The sequence below is a fragment of the Lutjanus erythropterus genome, chromosome 3 (genome assembly GCF_056507025.1).
Source record: "Lutjanus erythropterus isolate fLutEry1 chromosome 3, fLutEry1.hap2, whole genome shotgun sequence".
Lineage (NCBI taxonomy): Eukaryota > Metazoa > Chordata > Actinopteri > Lutjaniformes > Lutjanidae > Lutjanus > Lutjanus erythropterus.
The window spans coordinates 36,797,480-36,810,474 of NC_139319.1; the positions used below are offsets into that span (position 1 = coordinate 36,797,480).

The 12,995-nt window shown below is 38.3% G+C and overlaps 1 protein-coding gene across 1 annotated transcript; it reads right to left on the bottom strand.

Annotated features, from left to right (window-relative positions):
- Positions 1-835: 835 nt before the first annotated feature.
- On the bottom strand, positions 836-12,794 carry sgsh (N-sulfoglucosamine sulfohydrolase (sulfamidase)). The gene is made up of 9 exons (XM_084716013.1): positions 12,479-12,794; positions 10,957-11,117; positions 10,761-10,866; positions 10,292-10,662; positions 8,459-8,540; positions 8,160-8,363; positions 5,182-5,345; positions 4,866-5,083; positions 836-1,174 (listed from the first exon to the last, which is right to left on the bottom strand). Exons 1-9 carry the CDS (start codon positions 12,558-12,560, stop codon positions 991-993), a joined length of 1,572 nt encoding a protein of 523 aa, XP_084572139.1. The 5' UTR covers positions 12,561-12,794; the 3' UTR covers positions 836-990.
- Between the last annotated feature and the right edge of the window lie 201 nt (positions 12,795-12,995).

A 12,995-nucleotide genomic window follows, 5' to 3' on the forward strand; every position in this document is an offset into this window, starting at 1 on the left:
GCAAGTAATGTCTATGCTTAGCTTTCATGTGGATACTCCTCTCTGTTTCTCCAAACTGGGAGCATGTTTGCCACCATCTACTGTAGGTAATACACTGACTATCAATAGATACCTCATACAACGCAACTTCAAAAAAATCTGAACCATCCCTTTAAAATGGTTTATGGTGTATTCCCACAATAACTCTTAGTTTGACCCTGAAAAGTCAATTGATAAAATGAGGAGATCTGGATTCAATTTGTCTGGAAAACCACAACTCAAATGCATAAAAGCCACTAAACTGCGTCAATGCTCTTTTAACTGCATGCAACAAAAGGTACCAAAAATAGAATCAGTGCACACAGCTTCAAAAGACTTGAAATGGACAGATAAGGATTAAAAGAAAAATAAAATAAGCAGATCAATAAACATGAGTGAATAATCAGCTGATCCAAATTGTTCCAACAGCTTTTTACATGGACGGATTGAGAATCAGTCCCACTTCAGAGTGGGAGGAATCAATAAAACCCTTTTCCTGATTGATTTGCCGACCTCACCGGTCATGCATCATGAACTCCAGTGGCTGTGTAATCAGCAGATCAGCAGGAGAACAACCATGATGGAGACTTAAACAAAGATGGATACATGTCTACATTTGTTTCAATTAAATAATAACAAATAACAGTTAGTGTGTAACCAAGTTGCTTCTTGGTGAAACACAGTTAGTAGGGGGTCTGGATGATGGGAAATGTACCTGAAATGTATAGAAACAGATAAGGAGGACCTCTGACCTGAATGATGAAATTATCTGGTAACATATAGAAGAACGATGTTAAACCGAAAACACTGACAGGAATTAAGGCAATTTAAGTTTTGTTTTATTTTAATTTTTTTAGCAGTAAAAGCAGCACTGACATACAAAAATAAAAATACAAATACAGGTCACTTATTTCAAGAGAAATGTGTTCATGTATGTGGACATCATGTCAGTCAAGATGAGTAAAAGTACCATCAGAGTCCATTGTAGAGCGGTCTGCAGCGTGGCTCTAGTTTGTCCTCCAGGACGTAATCAGGTCCACAGACCCAGGGATCCCCCGTCTCCCACTGCCACTTCTGCAGACTCTGCCTCAGGCTCTCCAGCACGGCGCCGTAGGACGGGTCGGACACCAGGTTCCTCGTCTCCAGTGGGTCTGCTCTGTGTTGGTGGAGTATTTGATCAAATTTAATCATCAGAAAACAGATTGAGCAGAGCCAAGTTTTTACAAAATACTGAGGTTTCAAAGTTCTCTATAAAAGTATCAGATTACACATTTCTTTTCTGGAAACTTCCTAGAAAATTATCAGCAAACTCTTGATAGTAAAATAAAGCTTTGCTGATTTAAAGGTCCAGAATTTAAGATTTATGGGGATTTATTGGCAGAATATGGCAATATAATATTCATAAGCATGTTTTCCTTAGTGTATAACCAGTCATTTTAGATACAGTTTCTTTCATTTGTGACAAAGAGATCAGCCCCTGACCCTGTAACTGCAGTCTGTGGTGGTGATATGTGTTTCCCAGTCAGATGCAATAGCCTTTTAGCTCGAAGCCTTAATTTATTTAATTGGAAATCAGCTACCCTTCCTGGAGATGGAGCGTTTAAAGCTTGAGAAACTGCAATACTCAACCAGGGTATTTATAAGGTCTGGCAGCCTTTTTTGGACTACTTTGACTTGGAACCTGCGAGAGATACTTAAACAATAGGACTATGATTTATTTTACTGATGAATCATTATATCTCTTTTTTCCCCTGTCTCTTTCTTCTTCTTTCCTCTTGTTAGTTGTATGTAGCGTATCATTAAGAATCATTATGTTTTTGTTACTTTAGAATGAGCTGTTTATGTTTACAGAGGGTGCAGGTCCTCCTCCATGGAGGTCACCATCTTTCTACAGTAGCTCAGAACAGACAAACTAAAGACTGGCTTTAGTAACGGGCTTTTGGACTTGTGGCATGTTGTGCTGCCCCGGCACATGCATAGAAAGGGAGGGTGAGACAAGGTGTTTGCAACCTGCAAGCTCACTGCGACATGCCACCAAATCTTACACACTGGTCCTTTAAAGGATCAAGATGTAACACTGATGAAAAAAAGAGTACTGCAATTCATAAGTTGCAGCCACAGAAGGTTTATTAAATAGACCTTCAACATATTGCTCAGTTTAGCCGTTATAAGCATCTACTCCTGAAAGATTATTTATGATTTCAAACGACTCATGTTGTTCTGCAAATATTCAGCATTAATTTGGAGACTTATTAAAGTGAAATGGGCAAACAATAACACAAGTTACAGACCTGAATAAAGATTTTGAAGGGGGACAACACAGCTGTCGTGTTTTTGTCAGAGTAGCGAGTGTCTGAACTTAACATCTCATAGTCATTTTATGATTTAATGCAGTAAATATGCTACAGATTTCTCCTTTAATTCTTATCATGAAGGTCTAAATGCTGTTCCAAAACATTCTTCATACTGCCGAGGTTACAATTATGGCAAAGGAATACTAAATATATTTATTGATTTTGTTGATGTAAAAGTAGCCAACTTTAAACATACTAAGTCAAAAAATACTAGAATCAGCCTAAATTGTACCCATCATGTAACACCCAAAGTAGAGCCCGACGGATATATTGGTCGACTGGTTTTATTCATTTTTATTTAGAATTATTAAAAATACCTGTGATAGTTTACTGTTTCTTTGCCCTGATGTCATTTTGCATGAAAACATTTATTGTTTAACTGTAAAATATCCTGGTTACATTCTTTGTAACAAGTGATGGCCACTTCAGAGAGATGATTATAAAAAATATGCCTTTATGCATATATTCAATATTCTATATTATATTCTGTAAAAAGAAAATTGGCTAATATATTTTTTTATTCCTATATATCAGTATTGGCATTGGCCTCAAATCCACTATCAGTTGGGTCTTAACCCAAATCTTCCTGAGTGTGACTGTGATGAATAACAAGATTTTCAAGACTAATTTATGATTTAAACATAAAACCTGTGATTTTTTGTTAGTATTTAAATTCAAAAACAAAATTAAAAAAGGCAGTGGTGTGAGCAAACATCCCTGATTGCTCTTCACAAAGACGTGAGTCATTGTAGCGCTCAGCTCTTCACCTCAGAGAACATGTCTGTTGTCTCTCGAAGCATCAGATGACAGTCAAGCAAAGGAAGCGGGGCTGCATATGACTTTTTTTTTTTTTTAATGACTTTGACATTTAGTGTATAAAATATTCTAAAATAGTGAAAAACAGCCAGTGAAATTTGACCTCTGTGTAAAAGTCACAGCACAAAGGAAAACACCAGTGTTATTTTGTGTTTCTTCTTAGTGCACCTCCAGATTCATGATTTTCTGCTATGCTATCAGATTTTTCGTTCTCAGGATGAAACTTAAATTATGAAGAAAATATAACTCATTTATCAACTGCCTCCTTTCTCTTTATATTGTGACTCATAAATACAGTAAATAAATAAATAATTGACACAAACTGGTAAATAAAATTAGTTAAAGTAGTGAATTAACATCATGCTGAAAAGCAGTGTTTTGCTTCCTCTGGCTGAGAATTTCAAGCCTGTTTCTCCTCTGTGAGGTTTAGCTGGTTGTGGTCAGAAGTGTCCTCTGTTGAACCCATAACCACACCCAACAGTGATGTCACAGCGTCCTGGAGTATACAAGAAGTGAAATCAGTACAGGTCAGCCAAGTCAAGATTTTTAAGGGGTGTTAAGTTACTCTTTAAATCAAAATATAATATTTATAATATTTATATTTATAGTCATATAATATATGATTAAAGGTATTAAGCAGACAACAATTAAGTGGGCTATGGGTAGAGAGAGGGGGCAGTGAGGGGCGCACAGGACAAACACTACAAGAAACATGGCGTCATGGCTACATAGTAGGCAATGAGACACCAGATAAGTGTGATAAACTGAACACCACCAGCAGTTAGAGCTAACCAACCACAGGCAGCTGCTGTCAGACTCGCCATGTCGGCAGAGAAACACTGGAGACCCAGAGTCCACTGAAACTTTGACGATCACTAGAAGCACATTTGTGGCCCTTATTGAAAACTTTTCTGTGTTGTATCTGTGTTTGCTGAGCTAACACTCGCAGCTCAGAGAGGCTGAGAGGCTCTCCTGTGTGTGTGTGTGTGTGTGTGTGTGTGTGTGTGTGTGTGTGTGTGTGTGTGTGTGTGTGCCACTGCACTCAAATGCAGTGGCGTGGGGCAGCCCATTTGCTCAAAATAATTTAAACAGTAGGTGGTGTTGTGAGCAATTTTTAGCCCAATAAATGAATAAATCCATTTTTATAAAAGAAATATAATATTAGCACCAGCATTAATGTGTTTCATCACAGTACAATAAATGTAATTAAGTTTACAGCTCAAAAACATGAGCTTTTAATTTATTTTTTTTTTAATTTAAAATATATGAATGATATTAAAGTGTAACTTCACTCACAGGTCTGAGCCTGACTACACCTACTGCAGTCTGAAAAGTCTGAAAAATACTAACAAGTGAGCAGAGGACTAAAAGGGTGTGGCTGGGAGGGGGCAAGGGTGGGTGGATGTGATGTGTGATGGCAGGAACTGCTCAGTGATGTGACTCTTACATGACATAAATCACATTATCTGACAATAATATAAAATGTGTACCTCATTTAATTCAGAGGAACTTGTGTCATCCACCAATCAAGATCAAGTACTGTGATCATTCTGCTGACGGCTTTGATCTCCAAACTCATTAAGCAGATACCCTTTTACTGCCTGATATGTATCTGTGACTCGTCACAGTGAACGTTTCCTCTCCTGAGCTGAAAACATGATGAATCCTGGGACAGACCTGGAGTCGTACAGCTCCCAGCGCGCTCTGTAGTAATATTGCTCCAGGTTTTTGAACCAGTGAGTCGGCTCACTCAGCCTGGTGCGGTTCAGCAGGTCTTGGAAGGTGGGCGACACGTACAGGTCCTGGTCAATGGGAAAGGGCATGCGGTAGTGTAGGTTGTGGAGGAGGTGGTACGCCCCCTGGTGGACAGAGCGGATTGGGTAGTACATGGTCACCTGCAAGTCAAAGTAACAGAAGAGCCGTCAAGGTCTTGTGTGTGCTTCCTTCATCAAAGTGTGTTTCTGACCATCTGAAAGCAGCTGTGCTCACAGACCTCGTGGAGGGACTGGCTCGCGTAAACGGTGTGCCAGCTGCTGGGCTCAGTGACGAGAGCAGGAAGTAAGGAGCGACCGGTGAGGAGGACCGCGGTGGGGCTGCCGGGGAGACTATAGGATGGGTAAGGGACAGAGAACCAGTCTAGGATGGTGGGAGTGATGTCTGCCGAGAAAAGAGAAAGAGAAGAAGAGCAAAGGAAAGAAAAGACAAAGACGGATAAAAGTAAAACAAACTAGTTGCTCATCTGAGGAAAAGCTTAGATTTCAATTCAATATTCATATAATAATTATAGTACAAACCTCAATTACAGAAAAGCTTGGACGCTGTGTTAAATGTAAATACAAACAGAATGTAATGATTTGCAAATCATTTTCAGCTTATATTCAATTAAATACAGTACAAAGACAAGTTTAACTTCATTGTTTTTTTTGCAAATATACACTCATTCTGAATTTGATGCCTGCAACACCTTCCAAAATAGTTGGGACGGGGCAACAAAAGACTGCGAAAGATGTGCAATGCTCAAAAACCACCTGTTTTGAACATTCAACAGGTAAACGGGTTAATGAGTAACAAGTGGTATTATCATGATTGGGTATTAAAGCGACATCCTCAAAAGACTTGAGTGAAGAGTGAGCTTCAAAACTTTGTCAAAAACTGTTTGGGCAAATCGTTCAGCAGTTTAAGATTCTGCCCAAAAACACTGTAAGAGATTTAGGGATTTCACCATCTACAATCCATGATAACAAGATTCAGAGAATCAAGAAAAATTCCTGGCACATAAGGGGCAAGACAGAAAACTAATAATGAATGCCTGCGACCTTTGACCCCTCAGATGGCATTGTATTAAGAAGCCACATAACTGTATAAAGAATACTACATGGTTGTCAGTAAACACAGTTCATCACTGCATCTACAACTGAAAGTTAAGACTCTACCAGGCAAAAAGAAACAACATCCAGAAATGCTACAAACTCCTCTGAGCTCGAGCTCATCCACGAAAAGTGGAAGGAATTTGCTGTGGTCTGATGAGTCCACATTTCAGTTTTGGCATCATGGGTAACTTTCATTAATGCTGAAAGGTACATACAGGTTTTGGAGCAACACATGCTGCCATCCAGAGGACGTCTTTTTCAGAGACGCCTCTGCTTATTTCAGCAAGATAATGCCAAGACCCTGAACTGTTGAACAACTAAAGTTATACATGTAGCAAGGCATTAAGTGTATTTACATTTAGTACATTTAGTATATTTACAAAAAAATTATTAGATTTATCAGTTTGATATATATCTTGTCGTTGCACAGTATTCACTGTATATAGGTTAATTTTTTGCAAATCATTGCATTCTGTTTTCTTTTATGTTTAACACACCATCCTAACTATTCTGGAAATGGAGTTTGTCCTGCATAAATACTGCACACAGGCTCATTATTAATAATTTATTAAATAGTTTGTTTATTTTATAAACAGTTAATTGTTGTCAGTGAACAATGATAAACATGCATCTCCAACTTATTTGGTATTGTTCACTTAAATGGAAGAATCAAAATGTTTCTTTGTGGGTTGATAAAATTGCCCTGCTGTTTAAAGCTAAATAAACAATTTTAAAACTTATTGGCGTATCTGAAAAATGCATTGTCACAAAAACATGGCTGCTTTTCTTATCTCATGACAAGCTGACATTATGGAGATACATGGTTTTCAAAGGGCAGTGAATTAAGATTTTTGTTAATGTCTCATGTACTTAATGTCATTGCATTTATGTACTTAAATACTGGCCATTGGTTTACAGTATATTTAATGTGTTGTAATTATCTTCTTTTCCCCACTATTTGTTGTTATTATTGTTTAACTTAAGTTATTTTCATATTTACATCAATTTATTACCCCTTCTGGGGATTATTTTCAGTTCATCTTACAGATCTGCTGCAGATGTATCATTGTTAAGTCTCCCTCTTGTGGCTGATGGAGCACATCAGACAAACGCTTTCACTGTCCCGAGTTTTGATCTTTGTAAGCAGCCATCCTAGAGACTGAGACCCACCAAGGGGTCCCAGGATAAATCTAAGCTGTCACAAGATGATTAACCACTTTCACTCCTTCTCTCCCTACTGTATACCCATTATTGGGGGGTCAACAGTATATAGCACATAGAAGAAGTTTAAAACATTTGGTATGAAAAACTTTTGACTTTTGAAGATTTCTGTTAGAACTGTCTGGTGATTCTGTTCTATACCTAGAAAAGCCTCGTCCATCCTCTGAATGGTTTGTGACATTTCATGAGATTCAAAGGTCACAATACAGTGAGGTCAAGTTTAAAAAAAAAATGATCTCACTACAATAAAACGGCAATTATATCGACTAACATCATCACACATAAACACAGTTGGGCTCATAAGAGTCTCAAATACCCAGTCAGACTCTATTCATGATATGCTAACGCTGTTTAGGGACACCAGTATGCAGAAATATTCAAAACATGATCTTTATCACAGACCCTATTTTCATTCAGATATCTTGAGATGAGACATCAAGAGCGCCCTTTGAAAGCTGCCATGCCAGTTTTATCATCACCAAAATCTAGCCTAACTTTGGAACGTTATTTAGTCTCCTCCCAGACAAGCTAGAATGACATGGTTGATACAAACATATTCCTTAGGTCTGAACCAGCTACAGCCTCTGAAAGAGAATAATGTCAGCCAGGGACATGGAAAAATTCCTTGTCGTCTGAAATGTTTTTTTAGCCTATAACACTCCTTAAAATCAAACCATCTTAGAGTGATAAAAAATCACTCTTTGGTTGAATTGGTCACAAGTTAATACTCACTGAGGCCATAACTTGCTGCCTCATTATAAGGAGTCACAAGCCAAAATAGATTGTGAGACGTTTGTGTGACCAAATCTGCTATGGACACTTTGATAGACTTTAGACCACTTTCAACACCCTCAACCTCTTTCTGCCACCCATGTCTTACCCAGCAGGCTGACGTAGGCCTGGCTGGTGTCTCCCCATCGCTCCCTGTGCTCTGGAGAGGACACCAGCATGGGCTCTGCTGTCCCGGAGCGATACAGGTTGGTTCTGCCATTCGGGAAAGGGATGCCGTTATCAGAGCTGTAGATGACAAGAGTGTCGTTCTCATAACCAGCATCCCTGAGCTCCTGAAGAACCAAACCGATGCCTGCAGAGGAAATGAGCAACAGCAGAGCTTAGTGTTTTAAAAGAATGGTTTCTCTTTACTCTACTTTTTGTGCATGTGTAGGTGTTGTTACATACCTTGGTCCAGCCTGCTGACTGTGGTGTACTGTGCGGCCAGGTCGGCTCGTGCTGCAGGTGTGTCCGGCACAAAAGGAGGAACCTGAAGTGAACGGGATGAGGCCAGACCAGATTAACATGTGACAGGAAGTCTTAGATTTTAAGATTCATGGATCAGCTTTTGAGCTTATGTGTCTTTCAAATATATTTCAATACAAAAATCAGTGAGACAGAATAGCAGCACACAGACAGCAGTAGAATTGAAAATAAAAATCAGTAATACATAGTTGAAATATTACTTTATTTACTATAAAACAATAACTATGCATTTCTATCTGAGAAGAAAAGGATTAGGGCCACGTGAAAATTTTCAAGTCAGACTTTTAAGAAAAAACTCAGAATTCAAATAAATGCTTCATGTGCTTCTTCTCAGAATTCTGTCTTTAAAGGGATAGTTCACCCAAAAATGAAAATTCAGTCATTATCTACTCACACTCATGCTGAATCTCCCTAACAATTAAGTGAATGGTGACCAGTTTTCAAATGTAAAAAAACAAAAAAGTAAAACGCCCAAAGCCCCAGCATGCCGTTTACACACTGTCACACCACACACACCCAGTTCTGATACTGCGGATGCACATGTGAATGTGGATCTATGCTAACAACATGGTGTAAATGATATCTTTCAAGTCAACTTGGCATGTTGGGGCTTTAGGAGACTTAAATTACACGAGATGAGCAGTATGGAGGTATTTCATGTTTTTTTCTGTTGTTTTTTTTTTACATTTGAAAGCTGATCACCAGTCACTTCCATTGTTTGGGAGATTTTTCAACCAAACTCCATCAGTATGTTGTGAAAATAAACCCAACCTTAAATCTACATGAGTGTGAGTAGATAATGACTGAATTTTCATTTTTGGGTGAACTATCCCTTTAAATTCAACATTCTCACTGTAAACACAGAATTCTAACTTTAAATTAATTCTGACTTCATGCTCAGAATCCTGAATCTCTGTGCCGCTGAAGAACCAAACCCATACACACACAAATGCAGAGGAAATGTAGACAATCACAGTTTAATGTCTTCTCCCCACCCCACTTTTTGTCCATGTGTAGGTGTTGTTATGTACGTTGGTCCGGCCTGCTAACCGTGACTTTATTCCCAGAATTTGGCCCAGAGCACATTTTTCGCATGTAGCCCCAATCCTCCTCAGTAGAGACAAGAAAGAGAATCTGTCACTCGTTTCACTTTGAAGTAATAGTTTGTATTATTGACAAGAATGTACATGTTTATACCTGATGGTACATCATGAGGAACCACAAAGGTTATTCTATGAAATTTGCTGCTGTGGAAACGATATTCACTTATACAGGGCGGTAACTAACTAATAAAGTAATTATTTTCATCATCGATTGATCTGTTGGTTATTTTCTTGATTAACAGATCAGTTGTTTGGTCTATAAAATACCAGAAAAGTTTGAAAAATGTTGATCATTATTTCCCAAAGCCCAAGATGACATCCATAAATGTCTTGTTTAGCCAGCAACCCAAAGATATTCTTAGATTATTAGAGGGGAGTAAAGAAACCAGAAAATATTTATTATATATTAAAATGCCAGACTCAAAGAATTTTTACTTTTTTTCCTTTAAAAATTGCTTAACCTGATGAACTGCTGATCAAAATAGTTGGTGATTAATTCCATAATCTACATTTATATAAAACAAACATGAAAAAAAGTTATGATACATTTAGTAATTTATATGGTTTACAGTTAATAATTCTTGTGTTTCAAAGTGAGAGGTGAGGAGATTTCTTTCTTCATTTGAAAACAGAAAATCTTTATATCACTGACCTTCACTTGTTCTGGTGTGTAATATTGTGGTGTCCAGTCAGGTATTCTACCCATCCCCATTTCACCATTCCCAAACTTCTCACAGAACGCACCATACTGGGGCTGCGAGTGTCCACATCTGTGAGTGTCGTGGAAGGCAACATAAAGGAAAAACGGCCTCTCTTCATCTTTTATATTGTCGTCGTTATTCTCGTCTTTCTTTTGCCTTCGTAAAAGGGCTTCCTCTTTATGGGTCTGGAAGAACTTGCGGACCAGCAGTTTGATGCGGGTGATGTTCCTCCCCACCTGGAGAACAGAGCTGTTCTCCTCTGTGTAGGCAAAATCAAACGGGTATACAGACCCAGGACCAACATGCTTTTTCCCAATTATACCTGTGGGAATGAGAGTAGAAAAAAAGAGACAGAGGGAGAAATGGTGATAAAAAGCAAGACAGTGTGACTTAAAATAAACAGGCATTTTTGTTATTTACCTGTGTGTATGTTGGCTTGACTGAGGAGCAGCGGCAGACTTTGTACTCCATCAAACGAGTTAAAGTGGTGAACACCCTGATGTAGCCCGTACATGCCGTTCTGGTGCTGAAAACACAGATCAAACAGACCCAAGTACTGTGACTCCATGAACAAATCAGAGGCATACATATGTGCAGGCTTTTTTTTTTTCTTTACCTGTGGCAGGCCGGTGAGGATGGTGGAGCGGCTTGGGGAGCAGCTGCTGACAGAGGTGAAGGCGTTACTGAACACCAGGCTACGCTGGGCCAGAGAGCGCAGGTGAGGGGTGTGGACCACAGAGTTGTTGTACACCTCTGTCTCAAAACCTGCATCATCAGCTGGGAGAGAAAAAATGGCCACATTCTTACAATGAATGGATGGATAGGATACAAAAAATTAAAAAATCACAATGCGATTATTTTGACAGATACTGTGATTGTGATATGAACCATGATTTTAGTGGGAATGGCAATTTCTGCATTTAATTTTCACAAACAAGCATGTTCCCTTACACATGGAGGATATGATATGTAGACTGCAGCACCACGATGCTTCGTTTATAATGGTATAGAGTCCAACTGATATATCAGTTGGCCGATATACCGGCCCGATATGAGCATGATAGTGAATTACAGACATATCATAACTGCATAAACGTTTTCCAATATGCACCAATATGGAAACTTTTTTTTTTTTTTTTTTTTGCAAAACTTAGAATGCAGAAAACAAAGCTTGGGGTGATTTAGATTTAACACAATGAGGGAATATTTATGAGGACAAGAGGAGCTTCCTGGCAGGTCTTAAATACTTAAACTTCTTGATTTAGAACCTGACTCTAATTGACTGACATTATTAATATATTCAGCAACTGACTGATAGCAGGCCGATGTTTATTTAGCTATTTATTTTATTTTTATTTATTCTTTACTTTCACATTGTTCATTTCTACAACTGGTTGACAATCAACACATTCAAGAATATTTCATTTATATTAGTGCAAAATTGGTTCACAATCCACACAGAAAATGTCTATTTTCATTCCAGTTCAAGGTTTCACTATGTTGGCCATAATATTGGTAATCTGTGAATTTTTTCCCCTTTAAAATCGGCATCAATCTCAAAACTCACATATCAATCAGGCTCTAGTTGTGACACATTTTACATGCTTCACACATGCACAATATACTGCTTTTTGCATCAACGCAATGAAGTACTTTGATTTGTTAGGTATTTCATTTGGTGATCTAAACATCTAATTAACAGATGGTTATTTTATCCATTAACAGTTTCTCAGTTGAATTTCCAGGAAATACAACACAGGCAGCAGATAGATTTTTGACAGTTCATTACACACCCCTAGATAAACTAATGCAGTCTAATAAAACATCATACCTTCATGAAGTATATGACATCCAGTGTTTGTTAAAACTGTTTTAGACAGGTGTTGATTCAGCTGTGTGGTCACTGTGCAGGATGTAATACGTGGTGCTGATGAAATCTAATATGAAGAGGTGTTTCTGTTATTTTGTCCACTCCGTTTAAATCTGTGAGGCTAAATAATAGAAGCACCTCTCTGTATAACATAACAGGATTTACTATAGGACTGTTATTAGTTTCAGCTAAGTGTACTTAAAAACTGAGTTCTGTGTTTAAAACTGACTAGATTTACCACTGGACAGAAATGTAAAAGTTCACCTACCGATTATCAAAAGGACATTTCTTCTCTTTGACTCCCCGCTGGGACATGATGCCAACATGAGAAAAAACAACCCAAGCAGCATGATGATGATGATGATAATAATTAGCTCTCTTCACTGTCAAACAAATATCTCGCCTGCTCAAAAGTCTCACAGCCTCTGCTGGTTTGAGTTTGAAACATTTCATGCGAGTCAAAATAAAACAATTACATCCGATAAATACAAAAAAATGACTCGTCAAAATTAACACCAGAAGTGCAGAGAAGCTCAGAGCTACGCGCTGGTAACATTTTTTGTGACTTCCTCAAACAACTTAAGCCCCGCCCACACGCGGTCACATGACAGAGGTCACATGACGACAGACAACAGGAACCTCTCGCGCTTCATCGGCAAAATGACACAAAATTTAGGAAGTGGTTTTTAGTCAAAAGGAACAGCAACGCTTTGTCCGAAAAAGACCTGAAATCACAGCTTAACCAGAGAAGAAGACACCAGCTGTGGTAAAAGACTTTCTACTCT